The following is a 17,051-nucleotide window of genomic DNA, read 5'->3' as shown; positions in this document are numbered from 1 at the left end:
TTGTTGCATTTTATCTATAATAAATTATCCTTCCACTCTCTGCAGCTTCAAACAATTCACAAAGCGTAAAACATGTTGCGTCAGTCCATTTTGGCGCTAAAGTGTTAAAAATAACTAAGAAAACCCGTCTAGCATATCCAGGGCTCCTCCCTGTCTCATCACACTCATCTACACCATGACTTAAAGAAATTATATAATACATGTATTAATGTGTCTTGAGCTACTGATGATTTAACATGGCTATTCCTAATTGCACTTTATGTGCATTTATCTTATCCTCATCTTTAACCCTCTGTTGGTTTTACCAACATAGCAACATCCAGAGGGTATTTATTTCAATACAATTTACTATCACAATTTAAGCATTTACTGTAGCAGAAAATGGCATTAACCATATAGTCAAGAAAACAACAGGGTAAATGGTCATGTATTGTGTCAATTAAACAATTAGAATAGTTGCTGCAAGATAACTAGAATAGCAGGTAGACTTTATACCTATACATCTGATTAAATAACACACATTAGAATACTATGCTATTAAAAACAAACTGGTTTGTATCACATGTACTGTAGTAGTGCCTTTTACACTGAATTTCTTTCCCGTGTGAGGGAAGAAGCCGTCTTGACCATAGCACTGTAATTATATTGGTAGAGAGAAATGAAACCAAGGATCGAGAGAGGAGAGACTTGTGAGACAAGATGGGAGTCTTGTTGTAAGTGTTGTAAGCTTGTAGATTGGCTATTTTCAAATACACGCCAGGACGGGCGTCCATCCCGGCTATTGAGAACCATGGTCTTTCAGTGGTCCAACTCAGTGTCAAGGGCCTTGCCACTGCAAATTGGACGTCATACGCCATCTGCAGCCCAGTCCGATACAGTAGCTGCTGTCCTACAGAAGCCGCTGGTCCTGGCACCAGCCATCTATGCTGGGGACTTCAACTGCCAGCATACTGACTGGGGATACAGCCAGACAACTGCAGATGGAGAGAGAGAGAGAGAGGCGCTGTGGAGGGAATGGGCCTCCAACGCAGATGGAGAGAGAGAGAGAGAGAGAGGCGCTGTGGAGGGAATGGGCCTCCAACGCAGATGGAGAGAGAGAGAGAGGCGCTGTGGAGGGAATGGGCCTCCAACGCAGATGGAGAGAGAGAGAGAGGCGCTGTGGAGGGAATGGGCCTCCAACGCAGATGGAGAGAGAGAGAGAGGCGCTGTGGAGGGAATGGGCCTCCAACGCAGATGGAGAGAGAGAGAGAGAGGCGCTGTGAGGGAATGGGCCTCCAACGCAGATGGAGAGAGAGAGAGAGGCGCTGTGGAGGGAATGGGCCTCCAACGCAGATGGAGAGAGAGAGAGAGAGGCGCTGTGGAGGGAATGGGCCTCCAACGCAGATGGAGAGAGAGAGAGAGGCGCTGTGGAGGGAATGGGCCTCCAACGCAGATGGAGAGAGAGAGAGAGGCGCTGTGGAGGGAATGGGCCTCCAACGCAGATGGAGAGAGAGAGAGAGGCGCTGTGGAGGAATGGGCCTCCAACGCAGATGGAGAGAGAGAGAGAGAGAGGCGCTGTGGAGGAATGGGCCTCCAACGCAGATGGAGAGAGAGAGAGAGAGGCGCTGTGGAGGGAATGGGCCTCCAACGCAGATGGAGAGAGAGAGAGAGGCGCTGTGGAGGGAATGGGCCTCCAACGCAGATGGAGAGAGAGAGAGAGAGGCGCTGTGGAGGGAATGGGCCTCCAACGCAGATGGAGAGAGAGAGAGGCGCTGTGGAGGGAATGGGCCTCCAACGCAGATGGAGAGAGAGAGAGAGAGGCGCTGTGGAGGGAATGGGCCTCCAACGCAGATGGAGAGAGAGAGAGAGAGGCGCTTGTGGAGGGAATGGGCCTCCAACTGCAGATGGAGAGAGAGAGAGAGGCGCTGTGGAGGGAATGGGCCTCCAACGCAGATGGAGAGAGAGAGAGAGAGGCGCTGTGGAGGGAATGGGCCTCCAACGCAGATGGAGAGAGAGAGAGAGGCGCTGTGGAGGGAATGGGCCTCCAACGCAGATGGAGAGAGAGAGAGAGAGAGGCGCTGTGGAGGGAATGGGCCTCCAACGCAGATGGAGAGAGAGAGAGAGGCGCTGTGGAGGGAATGGGCCTCCAACGCAGATGGAGAGAGAGAGAGAGAGGCTCTGTGGAGGGAATGGGCCTCCAACGCAGATGGAGAGAGAGAGAGAGAGAGAGAGAGAGAGAGAGAGAGAGGCGCTGTGGAGGGAATGGGCCTCCAACGCAGATGGAGAGAGAGAGAGAGAGAGAGAGAGAGAGAGAGAGAGAGGCACTGTGGAGGGAATGGGCCTCCAACGCAGATGGAGAGAGAGAGAGAGAGGCTCTGTGGAGGGAATGGGCCTCCAACGCAGATGGAGAGAGAGAGAGAGAGAGAGAGAGAGAGAGAGAGAGAGGCTCTGTGGAGGGAATGGGCCTCCAACGCAGATGGAGGAGAGAGAGAGAGAGAGAGAGAGAGAGAGAGAGAGAGAGAGAGAGAGAGAGAGAGAGAGAGAGAGAGAGAGAGAGAGAGAGAGAGAGAGAGAGAGAGAGAGAGAGAGAGAGAGAGAGAGGCACTGTGGAGGGAATGGGCCTCCAACGCAGATGGAGAGAGAGAGAGAGAGAGAGAGAGAGAGAGAGAGAGAGAGAGAGAGAGAGAGAGAGAGAGAGAGAGAGAGAGAGAGAGAGAGAGAGAGAGAGAGAGAGAGAGAGAGAGAGAGAGAGAGGCACTGTGGAGGGAATGGGCCTCCAACGCAGATGGAGAGAGAGAGAGAGAGAGGTGCTGTGGAGGGAATGGGCCTCCAACGCAGATGCTCTTCTCCTGTATGTCCCCAAAGAGCACTCAAGCTTCCACTCAGGACGTGCTGGCCATTGGGAAAAGCGGGACAACTCCCGAAAGGCCGGTCCATTCCCGGCCGGTCCACAAAGTAAATATAACTCATATAATTGGCCCACTGGCTTGCCTCTCATGATCTGAAATGGACAATCTTTGAGTAGCAGCAGCTATAGAGAGAGATCTCTCTCTATAGCGCTGAGTAGCGGCCCACAGAGCCATCACTTTGGCCCCACTGGCTAGTATATCATCTGAATACTGGCCCACTACTCCCTAGCTTCCTTGACTACTCCTGGATGGTCTACATACAACATCATTATAAACTCTCGTTGTACCAGAAAAAAACAATGAGACCTAAAATCACAGTAACCGTTCATCGGTTTGTATTTGGGGCCTCACGGCGCGTCCGGAAGGTGGAAAAATCTGGTGAGCTGCGTGCCCAATGCCCGCGCACAACGAGGGCCTCTCCAACTCCTTTTCCAGGGCTGAATCAGGGGCCCAGTACACCCACACCTGCCACTGGTTGGGGCAAACCATCAACCAGCTGACTGGCAGAAAGACAACAGGCCATTTTCCTTCACCTATTGCTTGGACTGTCAAAACAACATAAATTGCACATACATTATGAAAGGACCGCAATGGAAATAAGCCGCTGGCTTTTTTGGGTCTATCCTTTTGATAAGGTGTGACTATGTATGTCATTTTCATATGTTCTATTATCAATAAACAGGTCAAAGCCCCCACATGTCTGTTGACAGCAGATACCATTGCGTCCCAGCTCCTCAAGCACGTTCGCTTCCCTCGATGCCATCCATGGGCCCCACTTTGAGGACCACTGGACGAGTTCTCTGACTACATGCGCTTAGAGATGGGGTTAGTAATGGGGAGATTTCACTGTGTTCACGGAAGTTGAATTCTTCAGCTATTGCAGGTAACTGCTTAAGTTGAGAATAGTAAACCTAATTTGAACATAAACCACACAAGCAACAGCTTTAGAAACCCCTTAAAGTTGAAACTAAAAGTATTTTCTATAACAGAAAGAGTCCAGACATAGATAATTCACTGATGTTTTGCATTTATTTATTTCCCTAGTGTAATCATTGCAGTAAACAATATGGCAATCTGTATTTTACTATCTTCATTCTATATTCACTGTGATTGTATATTTTAGTTCCATTGTTTTACATTCATGTTTTCCCTGAAGGTCTTTGCTTTGCGACACAGTGAGTGAGAGTGACTCCTCGCAGCAGTGAAAGCTGACATTTCTTGAGGTGGGCTTGATTTCAGGCACAGTGGAATCAATGAATTAGGACCATTAGAATGATTGCTTTGCATGCAATGCACCGTAAATCAAGTATTTCTGAAGCCCGTCAAATGGGTGGAAGTCCTACAGTTCTTTTCAATGGATGGAACCATCTGACACACCCAGTAAGCATGCACACAGATGCACAGATACCACAGAAGTTGCTCTCTGGCTTATACCAAGGATGGACATAGTCTTGGTTTGTCAAATATTATTTGGTGCTTGGCATTAGGAATATGAGTTCTAATCTGCTTCAGTAATTTTGAAACATATTATTGGCTTGAAATGGAGCAGAGCGTACATTTAAGACAAATGAGACAAGACAACAGACACTGGCGGGATGAAGAGAACAACAGAGGTACGACTGGCTTTGAAGCCAAAGCTACTTGAAACAAGCCGCATGTCAAATTCAGAAAGATTCACCGACTTATTGACACCAGAGGGGAAATCATCCAGCATGCTGTTTATTTCAGAAATGTTTTCCCCAGAGAAAGTTAAGGCCCGGGGAAAGCATCTCTGGATCTTGCATATTTATTGAACATCTTATTATTATTTATATATCTGAGCAGAAATACTGCTTCCCTCCCGCTGAGTGTGTTTACATGCATACTATTTCAGATGATAGCTGAGATTCTTATTCTCATAGTTAACTTTTTAGTTTTCTGGTATTTGCAAACTTCCATAGAAACACACTGTTTCCCAGCTTACATGAGTTAATTCAAAACTCAAATACTACTAATATTACTTGTCTTGTATACCTTTTATGGTATGTCCTGTATGACATGTGAACACAATCAAACTTCTGTGAGACAAAGCTTTATGGATCATTCTGATGCTTGTGGGACAGTAGTTTAACCACTTAAACCCTATATACTTTGTTGACCGGAGTCCCGCAGGGGTCTATAGAAGGCCCCTTCATTTTTCCCTCATACACTGAATCTCTTCTCTGAACATATCCGATCTATACAATCTCACAACACGTTGTGAGCTTGTAAATGATCGCCCCCAGGCCAGAACATTAAGCCCTACAGTATATACAGTACACTTCAGTAACCAAACTACACGCTCACAACATGGTGAATGTATCACATTGTGGGGTTGTAGATCTTCTATTTTAGCAATTTGTGAGATCTTTATTTTCATAGGCTTAAAATGGTTAAAGTCTTACAATAATTGACATACAACATTTATCACAACGTGTAACAAACCAACTGCCTTTTCATGGTCCTGAGAACAGGTTGGGTCATCATTATACTGTATATGTGCATGACATGATCTGTGTGTGTGTGTGTGTGTGTGTGTGTGTGTGTGTGTGTGTGTGTGTGTGTGTGTGTGTGTGTGTGTGTGTGTGTGTGTGTGTGTGTGTGTGTGTGTGTGTTCCTTTGTCTCCATGTTTATCACACCAGTAGGCTACCATTGCACGTGTGAGCTGTAAGTTAGTACGTGTGTGTGCGTGCATGTGGCTGCATGTATACATTATACAGTAAATATAAGTTGACCCGCCGCTATACTAGGAGGAGAACATGTTGCTGGACTGCTGTGTGACGCGTATGAAGGTGGTCCGCCGGCTGAGCTCTTTGAGCTTGGCTGCGCCCACGTAGGTACAGGTGGAGCGCAGACCCCCCAGGACGTCTAGGATGGTGTTCTCTACGTCTCCCCTATAGGGCACCTGCACCGTCCTCCCCTCGGACGCCCTGAGAGCAGGAGAGAGCAGAGGCGAGATTAGGAGAGGTCAGTGGTGGGAAAAAGTGCTCAAAATGTTTTACTTACTTGTCCAGAATTCTAAATTGTACTTTAGTAATGTATACAAATCTTTTGAAAATGGCGGATCACATTGTGATCTTGTAGATCGGCTATTTTCAAATTTTATCTTGATCACTAGTGAGGACCAATTATATGAAGATAGGTTGAAAAGTCGTCCTTTAAGTACTGTACTTAAGTAAATGTACTTGCTTTCCACCAGAGGAGATGGATGATTTAACCACTATCAACCTGACACAAGGTTGGTCATTTATTTTTCAGACGACACTGTTGTGTGACACATTATAAAACAGGGTTCAACCACATGAATCATAGCATCCCTATTCTGGGGATGTCAAATATAGCACATTTACAAGCTCTTAACATGTTGAAACACACAATATGAGCTTTTAATTTTTCTTCGAAGGGATTTTGAGTCGATGGAAAGATGGAGGGGTCCCTGGCTGGGGCCCCCCAGTCAACCAGTTTATAGGGTTTAAGTTGTTAACCACCTGGTATTCCATTTACAGCATTTATACTGTACCAGGATTGAGTAACACTTTGGATGCTTGGGAAGTTGTTAGACTCAATGTATAAAGTGGATAATGAATATATACTGATCCATCTAAAAGAATTTGAATATTGTGTAAGAAAGCAGCAGATGCCATAGCACCCTAAATCATCAATGACTGCAGAAACTTCACACTGACTGGACTTCAAGCTACTCTGACTTCAGAAGGTTGACATTTCTGTATTAGAAATCCTCGTCAAAATGAAAACAAAAGGTTTTGGCGCAATGTATCTAGAATAGGACATTAATGAAAAAGTCGACAAGTCATTACACAAGTCGACTCCCACCAGAGAAAGTCGAAAGTCGAAGTTGAAAAAAAAATAATAATAATAATATTGTGAAAATAGCAGATCTACATGCATGTAGTCTATTTTCACTATTTTCACAATTTCTGCCTCTATATATTTGACAATTTGGACAATGTTTAATTTGCCATTTTAGAGGTATTAAAGTCCTTAAATTGGCACTTTAGAAATGTGAAGATACCCTCTATACACTTAAACGTTATGTTGGTTTGTTTACAGTTGAGTGAGAAAACAATGTTTCACATTAAGTTAATCATCTGGGGACCCCTCAAAATAATTGGGGGGTCGTGTGTGATGTGATGACGTCATCAAACGATAACGTCAACTTCAACTCAACTTTTTACTGAGTCGAGTCGACTTGCAAATATCACAAGTCGTTAATGCCCTAATCTAGAATATATGAAAGTTAAAAATGTAGAATTTTATTACAGAAGAAAATGAACTTTTACACAATATATTATTTTTTAGATGCATCTTTAAATATAAAAATGTGAAACGCAATTATTTGGACAACTAAAAGGCAATGCATGTACTGTACTTCTCTCCTCAGTCCTCACCTGTACTCAGCCACTCCTCCTACATATTTCTTCATGGCTGTGTCAGAGCTCATTCCATAGAACAGTTTGAACTTCTTGCCATCCTTCTCAATGACCTGCCCGGTGCACTGGTCGTGACCCGCCAGCATGCCTCCCATCATCACAAAGTCAGCTCCCGCCCCTGAGGAGAGAGGTGGCCATTGTTACAAAGTACTATTGAGATGTGTCCAGCCACTGTGTACATAACAACAGTACAGTGTACACTTACCAAAGGCCTTGGCTACATCACCTGGACAACTGCAACCACCATCCTGAATGGAGGAAAGGTCAAATAAAGGTCAAATAACTCAGCTTTTGGAGAGAAGTCCTTGCACGCCCTCTTCAGGCAAGGAAATGGTACTACCATGTTGTAACATTGACCAAAAAAGGCCTGCTTCCAATGATGCCTAAACCTAACCCAAACCCTAAACCTAACCTCAGTAAAACTATGCCTAAACACAACCCTGAAACCTAACCCTAACTAAATTCGGACTAATGAGATGTAGGACTAATGAGATTTCGGACTTATGGGCAGTCCCCCTTCCAATTAGCTAGACATTTGACTGATTCAAGTCAAATCTTGCATGTAGGCCTCCATATTTCTGTTCGCGCAGCCGTTCAGTCGGTGGACAGAAATACTATACTTTTTGTTTTTGTATAAAAAAAAAGGAAGTTACAGTAGTATGTTCAAAGACAAACAACAAACCAAAAGCTTGAAGATTCTGTCCAAACAAGCATACACATTGCGGAGACTTACGGAGATGATGTGACCTTTAAGTCCGTGTGCGGAGTCGGCACACTCTATGACGGCGCTCAGCTGAGGGTAGCCCACCCCGGTCTTGATACGTGTCGTACAGACGGACCCTGGAACACACACAGACTCCATACATGAGTGGTCATCATGGTCAAAAATAAAAAGATCTTGCATCTTTAATTTGTACAGCTGACCCTTCCTCCCCTCCTGGGAGACGATGACCAGGGGTGTCACACGGGGGGGAAAAGTGGGACTGAGTTACTAGGCCCCAAGGTGGAGGGGCCTGGAATTATTTTATACTTTAGCTATTGAAAAATAGCAGATATACAAGCTCACAGCGCGGCACCGAGTGCCGCGCTGCAAGCTTGTAGATCTGCTATTTTTGAAAATGTGTGCAAATGTGTGCAAATCTTTGAATATTATGTATTTTTTAAGCGAAGATTTGTAACTCAAATTTAGCTTCTGGGGGGGGGGGGGGAATTCAATATTTGGTGGCCAAATACATATCATTTTGAGGGTCCTTCACATGAAAAAGTTTGAGCACCATTGACAGAAACATGTTTTTTTGAAAAACCTTCAAAGACTTGCACAAATTTTCACAATTTTCCAAAAATAGCAGATCTACAAGCTCGCAGTGAGCTTGTATATCTGCTATTTTTCAATAAAAGCACAAAATAACACAGTGAATCCTTGTACCCATGCAGGGCCCAGGATCTGGTGCGACACCCCTGAGGATGACTCATTTAGACCAACCCACCTGGTCCGATGCCCACTTTGATGATGTCAGCGCCGGAGAGAATGAGCTCCTCTACCATCTCCCCAGTCACCACGTTGCCAGCCTGTCAGGCAGAGATAGAAGACTGTCACCATCATAACATTTCACTGGATGATTAAGTATCATACAAATAATTGCGATTAACGATTTCATTGTGGGTTTTTTTTTCCTTCTTTTTTGGCATTGTAGGCTACACACGTAGGCCTACATATTCTTTTTTACTTCTGGTTGGTTTCGTAAACAAAACTGGCACAGGGTAGATATGAGAAATAACTGAAATAGCTATACAAAGAAATGACTGACACATTTAATAATATCATGGTTTAGAAATGTTTTAAGAATAGCAAAAATAGCCCATCTACAAGTTCACAACATGTCACAATGCAATGTGTTCAGTTGTGAGTTTGTAGATTGGCTAGTTCTTTTTAAATACATGAAAATGTTTAAACACGATGACGATTGTGACAGGTCTAGCAGAGAGTGGAGTTCAGAGATCCATCCATAAATCAGACAGACATCCACCTGGCTGTCCGTCCGTCCGTCTTTTCATCCATGCACCCATCCATCCATCCATCCATCCATCCATGAATGCAGTGTGTGTGTTAAATGTATTGTCTCTCTCACCATGATGGTATGCTTTGGGAACTTTTCTCTAACGGTCTTGACAAACTCCACAAAGTACTCTGAGTATCCGTTGGCCACGTCTAGACAGATATACTTGAGGGCAGGGATGGATTCCAAGATGGCACATAACCTCTCCAGGTCTGCTACACCGCTGCCAGAGCTGACTGCTATGTGCTGCAAGACACGAATGACATAGGAATGAATTCGTATGGTTAAGTATCATTACATTCATCTTTATGAACACAAGCAGCAAACGAAGAGATCAAGACTGTACTGAAATTCCACGATTTTTACTTTACCCTTTCTGGACTTTATGTTATTTACTCATTCATGAACAAGATTTTCCTACCAAAATGATAAGTCAAATGTTGCACTTCTTACGTCTAGGCATTCTGGATGATCAGCAGCAAAGGTTTTCCACTCATCCAAAGAGTAGTGCTTGTGTATGGCTGTGAACAGAGTGTGCTGGAGAGAAGAGGGTGGGAGGACATAAGAATTAGACATACATTTACATTTATTGATGTCACTGAAACAAATACTCAAGGTATTACTGACCATTCTCAGAAATGTACTATTGTTATTCGGCATACAGTGTTCAGAATTGAATGGTGGTGGAAAAAAAGTACTAATGTTTTAATGAATTAAAAGTATCAATACATGAGAAAAAGTCCAAAAAAGTATTGGTATCCAAATGTACTTAAAGTACCAAAAGTAGAAAGTACTCATTATGCAGAATGTCCCATTTCACAAGTTTTCAAATGTACAAAATCTTTTGAAAATAGCAGATCTACAAGATCATAATGTGCCGCATCGCGAAGCATTGTGAGCTTGTAGATCGGTCATTTTCAAATAGCCGCAATGTATATATGGTTGAAGTGTTTAATGTATCTTTTATAATGATAATCTACAAAATAACTAGTAACTAAAATTGTCAAATACATGTAGGGGAGTAAAAGTACAATATTCGGATGTGAGATACATGTAGTGGAGTAATAAATACAACTATTGGAAATTGGAAATACTCAAGTAAAGTACAAATACCTCAAAATTGTACTTGAGTACAGTACTTAAGTAAATGTTACTTTACACCAGAGGTCTTCAACAGGGGGTTCGGGACCCCTAGGGGGTTCTCAGCGTTACTACAGGGGGTCCTCCAAATCATTGTGTAATAGAAACCTTTTTATATTAACCACCCTAGTGTCCATATTCTGAAAACGTTAGCCAAAAATAGCAGATCTACAAGCTCACAACGCCTCGCGCTGCGAGGCGTTGTGAGCTTGTAGATCGGCTATTTTCGGCAACAAGTTTAGTGTAGAGGGGAAAAAGAGCAGACCAAGTACAGAGTGAAATGTCAAGTTTGTTAAGTATTGACGGTTCGAGTGGTTAAATATCTGAAAACACAAATTGACATGAATCCAAAATACACTGATGATTGTGCTGTCAAACGATAAGCAAAACTATCTATGAAAAGGTTGTGGGGGTCCCTGCTTCAGCTCTCTCTCAACTAAGGGGTCCTTGGCCTGAAAGCGTTGAAGACCCCTGGGGTACATTGTGTTGGTCTTACTTTGCTGAGGACCTGTGCCATCTCAAAGGTTCCTGTGGTGTCCATGTTGGCAGCGATGATGGGGATGCCAGTGTAGGTCTGTTTGGAGTTACGGAATGTGAATGTCCTCTGCAGGTCCACCTGTGAGACACAGACACAACATGTTCACTAATAACCACTACAGAAAGGAGCTTATGAGTCCATCAAGAGCAGATGAGTGTGTTGTATTGTAACACTGAATGGGGTAGAGTTGGTTACTTGGGTGTTATGAGATACAGATTTGATACCAAACATGTTAGAACATGTGGCCAGTTGCCCTGTATGGTAGCCTATATTTTATGGGGAATTATAGTAGCAAATATTGTAGGCTAAATAATAATATTGTTTACATATAGAGAAGACAAAAGGGTGTCGATGGGATTTATTTTCTATCAAGAAGAAACAACATATTTTATATACAACCAGGCCTATAATTGACATAATTTGGATGGGTCATGGGTGTTATGGCAAGCCTGTATGATGCTATTCTCAAAGTGGGGACCCTTGGAAGTTGAAACCCTGTCAAGGACCAGGTCCAGGGGGTCCCTTAGTTAATATAGCATTAAAATCTATTTAACCACTATTTAATAACCCTATAGACTGAATTATCATGACATCACCACAAACAATGCTGCCTTGCATTGAAACATTATTCATTAACATACTTTCTGGAAGAACAGGACATGTGGACATGATATTGTTTATTGACTATTATATATTATTTTGTTCTAAATAGCCACATTGACAAACGATACATAGTAGTTCTGGACTCTTTAATTTATACTGTGTAAATATCATAGACATTCTACCTGTAAATGCCAGTTTATTTACATTCAAACACTGATCTGGTCTATATACATCGACTTAAAAAGAGATCTAAAAGCTCACTATTTTCAAAGAATATTGGAAAAGAAATGAACATTTGGAAGATAACTTGCCCCCCAGCGAGGCGAATCACTCAGCCTGCTTGGTGAGATTGAGAACAGACTACACAGCCCGGACATGCATTGCATGCAAATGCATTTGGGTCTCCATCCGGAAGAAATGGGGGTACATTTATTGTAATCAAATTATTCAAGGTTCAAGGTTGCACTTTATTGTTACGTCTTTTGTACAGGTAGCCTACATAAGAGTAAAACTTGTTTTTGTTCGGCTTTCTTTCAGACAATGCAGTGGTATATCTAAAATAACAGCAGAACAACAAAAAAACAACGTAATAATGTAATAATGACATAGGAAAGAAAGAGAGTGCAAAAGGCAAAAGAGCCAAGAGAATGAAAAAAGCATCCTCAGCTGTACGTGTGCATAAAGTTTGGTATATTGTATACACCAATGGCATTATTTTCCCATAGTAGCTAAAAAAATGTCACAGTATATATATTTATGTACAGTAGGTGCAGTTCAGCCTCATTGCAGCCATTATGGGGGTGAACTACTCCTTTAAGCCCTGTTTTATAGTTTGCTTTTGTTTTAAATAGCTTTATCAGTCTGTCTGTTTCCGAAATTAAACTAAAAAGACAGAATTATAGTAGATTCATATCTGCAATTTGGGCGTTGGATTCTGGGTAATAACACTCAGTGAAGTATGTGTCGTAGCACACAATGGAAAAAAAGAGGCCAGTGGCGTCAGTTCAGCAAAAGCTAAGGTATGGCAACATGACTAAGACGCCAGTCATGTTGCCATACCTTCGCAACAGGCACGATGAAAAGTACATTTTATTATTTCCCCCCTGTAGCCAAGGTATGGCAGCTGCCATAGCTTGCCATACCCAATTGACGCCTCTGAAAGAGGCCATAACTCAATAATATGGCAAATATCCTTGGGCAGAGAGACGAGTAAGAGCAAAGGAGGAAGGGAAAGAAGGACAGATGGAGGGAGGAGAGATGCAGGCCTGTGATTTCATATCTTGGTGCAGACGATCAATAAGGCTTCCGCTCTGTGCAGTATGCTGACTCATCAGTTTACAGTAAATCAGGGGTCTTTAATGTTTCTCAAAGTGACTGTCTTGATGCAAAGTGTTGTATGATGTGGAATAAATATATCAACTCCTTGCAACAAAACAGTATTAAGGCCAGTCTGAGTCTACACCAATGCAACTCCCTGCAATTGCCTGTCATTGGGGATAATTGTTGCAAATAGTTGCAAGGTTGCTACTAGTTTCATTGGTATGAACTGGCCTTAAGCATTCGCACGCACGCACGCACGCACGCACGCACGCACGCACACACACACGCCATAGCTTAGCTTTTAGATTGGCTATTTTCAGTGTGTAATAGCTGGACTGAATCTTCCTGTGAAAAGGGGATAATAATTTCTTAACAAAGCCAGCAGAGGGTGTCATTGGAATTCACAACGAGCTAATTCAGCTCCCTGTGTTAAAGAAAACAGACTCCGGAAGTCATTTAGTGACTTTGAATAATTAGTTTAGGATGCCATGCAGTGGCTGATGGGCTTAGCTGTCAGCTTTTTGCGTCAAATCTTGTGATTCGACCCAAAGTCTAGGATTTGCAAGAATAATTTGCATGATTAAACGTCACATTTAAACAGGATAAAATGTGGTTTGTCAGACTAGACCCATGAATGAATGGAAAGATGGTTCCATATTACACTGCTTTCCCTGTAGTAGCCTTAGGAGTAGTATAAAGTTGATTAGATGGCACACTGTGTGTGCAATAATAATAAGTGTGTAGGCCTACCGGTATGTGTTAATTTGTCATCTGTGTTGTTGTGTGTTCTGTTGACTGAGTGAGTTTGTGTATGGGTTTATCAGAAACCGGCAGTGCATGGAATGTGCCCTCGGTGATTGTGGACAGACATAGGCCTATTTTTAAACGGGCTTATTCTGAGACAGCTCCTGTTTGTGTCTCATATTGCCCTCGCTCTATACCTTGGACACATCAGCCCAGGCACGTGCACACATGGACATGAAGGGGGCCTTGAACCCCTGCCCTTTTAACTGTCTCTAAAAAGTGCACTCTCCAGAACACGAATGCCGTATCTGAGGGCAGCATTCAAGAGAATTGCCGTGTCCAAACTCTCCTGAACTTGAATGCTTTGTTTTTTGTTTGTTACTGTGTTATATGCCTATATCACTGCTCTGTAATAGACTAAGGTCTATCTTTGTTTGTCTTTGGAAAGCACTTTGGGTAAACTGCTGTTGTTTTTAAATGTGCTATAAATCTACTTGACTTGACTTGAATGCAGCATCTTATGTTGAAAGAATTGCCCTCACTGTGTAGAAGTCCATGCCATACGCGGCATGCCACATCTCCAGTATTGCCTTTTTAATGCTTAGTTTAGTATGGTATCAAGTACTGAAAATAGCCAACCTCCAAGCTCACGTTGCGAGCTTGGAGGTCTGCTATTTTCAATATTTTCACCAAAAGGCCCTTTTAGAAATAAGTAGGAGATGTCTGCGCGATTCAGCCAGCAGTCAGGTAGAAGGACTCGTCGGTGCTCAACAAGGACAAACTATATCAAAAAGACTTATTACCTTATTATCTGAGGTTTAGTCTTCCTCAGAGTCAGACTCTGAGGAAGACTAAACGTCGAAACGCCAGTCACCCTGTCACTCTAATAAATGAACGTGCAGACCAGTTGAGTGCTCCATCTTTTTTATCTGGGTAGTCATTTTTGAAGTGCCCAGGTAATAAGTCTTTTTGCCCTTTTAGAAATATCAGCCCCTGCCTCTCTAACATTCTCTGCACGTCCCTGCATCAGCCCTATAGTCTCCACCCCCCTGATCACATCAGTCCCTCACCACACAGGGCCACCTTGCCAGTATCAGTATCACCACCAGTATCCTCATTACCAGTATCATTGTCCTCTGCTGTGGGCTCCTGCAGTGTTAACACTGAGGTAAGGTAAGAAAGTGGGTCAGGAGAAGGATTGAGGACACCAAAGTAAGGATGGCAATTCCATGCGGAGGACAGAATAAGAGCACCATAATGACTTACTTTACCTAGCTGTTGTTTATAAACTAAATCAGGGGTCTTTAACAGGGGGTCCGGGACCCCTAGGGGGTCCTCAGAGTTACTACAGGGGGTCCTCCAAATCTTCCAATCCTTTTTATATTAACAACTTGAACCCTAGTGTCCATATTCTGAGAACTGTGGCCAAAAATAGCAGATCTACAAGCTCACAACGCCTCGCGCTGCGAGGCGTTGTGAGCTTGTAGATCGGCTATTTTCGGCAAAGAGGTAGAGGGGAAAAAGAGTAGACTAAGTACCGAGTAAAAGGTCAAGTTTATTAGGTAATGAATCCAAAATACACTGATGATTGTGCTGTCAAACGATGAAACTACTGTATATGGAATCTATGAAAAGGTTGTGGGGGTTCCTGCTTCATCTCTCTCTCAACTAAGGGGTCCTTGGCCTGAAAACGTTGAAGACCCCTGAACTAAATAAATTAACATTCGATCATGCCCCAATCATACAGACAGCCAACAAAAATGAAACAAAAGGCAAATGTTTTTGATGCCGGTCCATTCCTCCTGTTGTTCCACAGGGAATCAGACTCTCACACTTCACAGTAACAACATCCTGACTTTATACTTAGAAGATGATGTGTGGAGAAAATAGTCAATCTACAAGCTCACGTCATGATGAGATTAGAGATCTTCTGTTTTCTACAGTATATTTGTGAAAATCTTGGAAGGATTTAGCCTGTGTAATGACATGCCCAAAATAGGGATACCCTATTACTTGTTTGACTGGGCTCCCCCAGAGGTCTATAGGCCCCCTGATTTTGTCCCTCTACACCAAATATCTTAGCCGAAAGCTGACCATCTACAAGCTTGCCTTTCGACGAGTTGTGAGCTTAGATCTGCTATTTTCGCAGAACAGTGGCTAATCTGGTTAATTTAACTCAGAGAATGTACAAATGGACCCTTTCGAGTCAGGCTCAGGATTTTACAGTCATTTCTTGTCGTCATGTCTTGTCTTGGGCCTGAGTCTGAAACAGGGTTTCAAGCCACAACAATGCTAACCTTGTTTATTGTAACCTTTAACAAGGTCAAGCCACATTTTGCACCACGCTCATTGTGCCCATTCACCTACGGTACATGTACACACAGAGCGTGTACAAATGTATAAGCAAAGCAAGTAAACCTAAGCAAACCTGTGTCCCTGTGGACACAGGTTCAAAATGGGAAATTACATTGGCCATGTTCGCTCCATAGGGCTGTCCTTGAGAGAAGGAGTTTCAGTACATGTGACTGTGACTTGTGGTTAAGTGACTGTCACTGTCACTTAATCCTACAACTCTGGTTATATGGGTGCATCGCACCAGGTTACGCAAGAGTGCCCCCTGACCCGCAGAATCCTTCTGTACCCCCACATCCATATATATATACACACACAGTCAGCTGCGTCACCCTACGGCAGAGACAAAATGTACCTGTAAACATCAAAATATGTATAGTTTTACGTGTGCCAAAAGTATTCTAGTCCAGCATTCCTGTAACACTACGCTGTGTTTACATGTTTGTCAATAGGGTGATGTAATCCATGACAGATGAGATGACAGATTACAGTTAAGTGCGCCTACCTCTGAGCGGCTCTTGAGGCTGCTCCTTTTGGGTCTGAAGAGGACATCTTTAAAGTCCAACTTGAGGTCTGAGTCCACGCGTGGCATCTTGGCTCTCCGGAACGGTGACAACCAGAAGGAGGAAGGTGATGATGATGACAATGATGAGGATGGACGGGCAGAAGAGGAGGCTCTTTTGATGAAGGCTGCTGCTGCTGCTGCGGTTGCCGGTCGGACGCCCCAGCCACCAAACCCGAACCTCCAGACAGCCAGCGTATTTATAGCAAAGGGGGGCCCAGCCCAGCCCCAGCCCACATGGCTTAATTTGGGCCTGACTGAGGGGGAGCCCACTCATGCATCCCCCCCCTTCTCTCTATTCTCTCCCTCCTCCGCTCTCTCTCTCTCTCTCCCTCTCCCTCTCTCTGCCTTCTTCAGAGTGGCAGCAGCAGCAGGCA

At 43.6% G+C, this 17,051-nt stretch overlaps 1 protein-coding gene across 1 annotated transcript; it reads right to left on the bottom strand.

Moving 5' to 3' along the window:
- Positions 1-5,653: 5,653 nt before the first annotated feature.
- gmpr (guanosine monophosphate reductase) lies at positions 5,654-16,704 on the bottom strand (the record flags this gene model as incomplete). The annotated part of the gene is made up of 9 exons (XM_080735623.1): positions 5,654-5,837; positions 7,317-7,476; positions 7,564-7,606; positions 8,092-8,198; positions 8,846-8,927; positions 9,488-9,661; positions 9,869-9,952; positions 11,052-11,171; positions 16,618-16,704. The coding sequence occupies 9 exons, from the start codon at positions 16,702-16,704 to the stop codon at positions 5,654-5,656; spliced, it is 1,041 nt and encodes a 346-aa protein (XP_080591749.1).
- Between the last annotated feature and the right edge of the window lie 347 nt (positions 16,705-17,051).

Source organism: Nannobrachium achirus (genome assembly GCF_963921795.1).
Source record: "Nannobrachium achirus genome assembly, chromosome: 10".
NCBI lineage: Eukaryota > Metazoa > Chordata > Actinopteri > Myctophiformes > Myctophidae > Nannobrachium > Nannobrachium achirus.
This window is presented reverse-complemented; position numbering and strand designations above follow the sequence as displayed.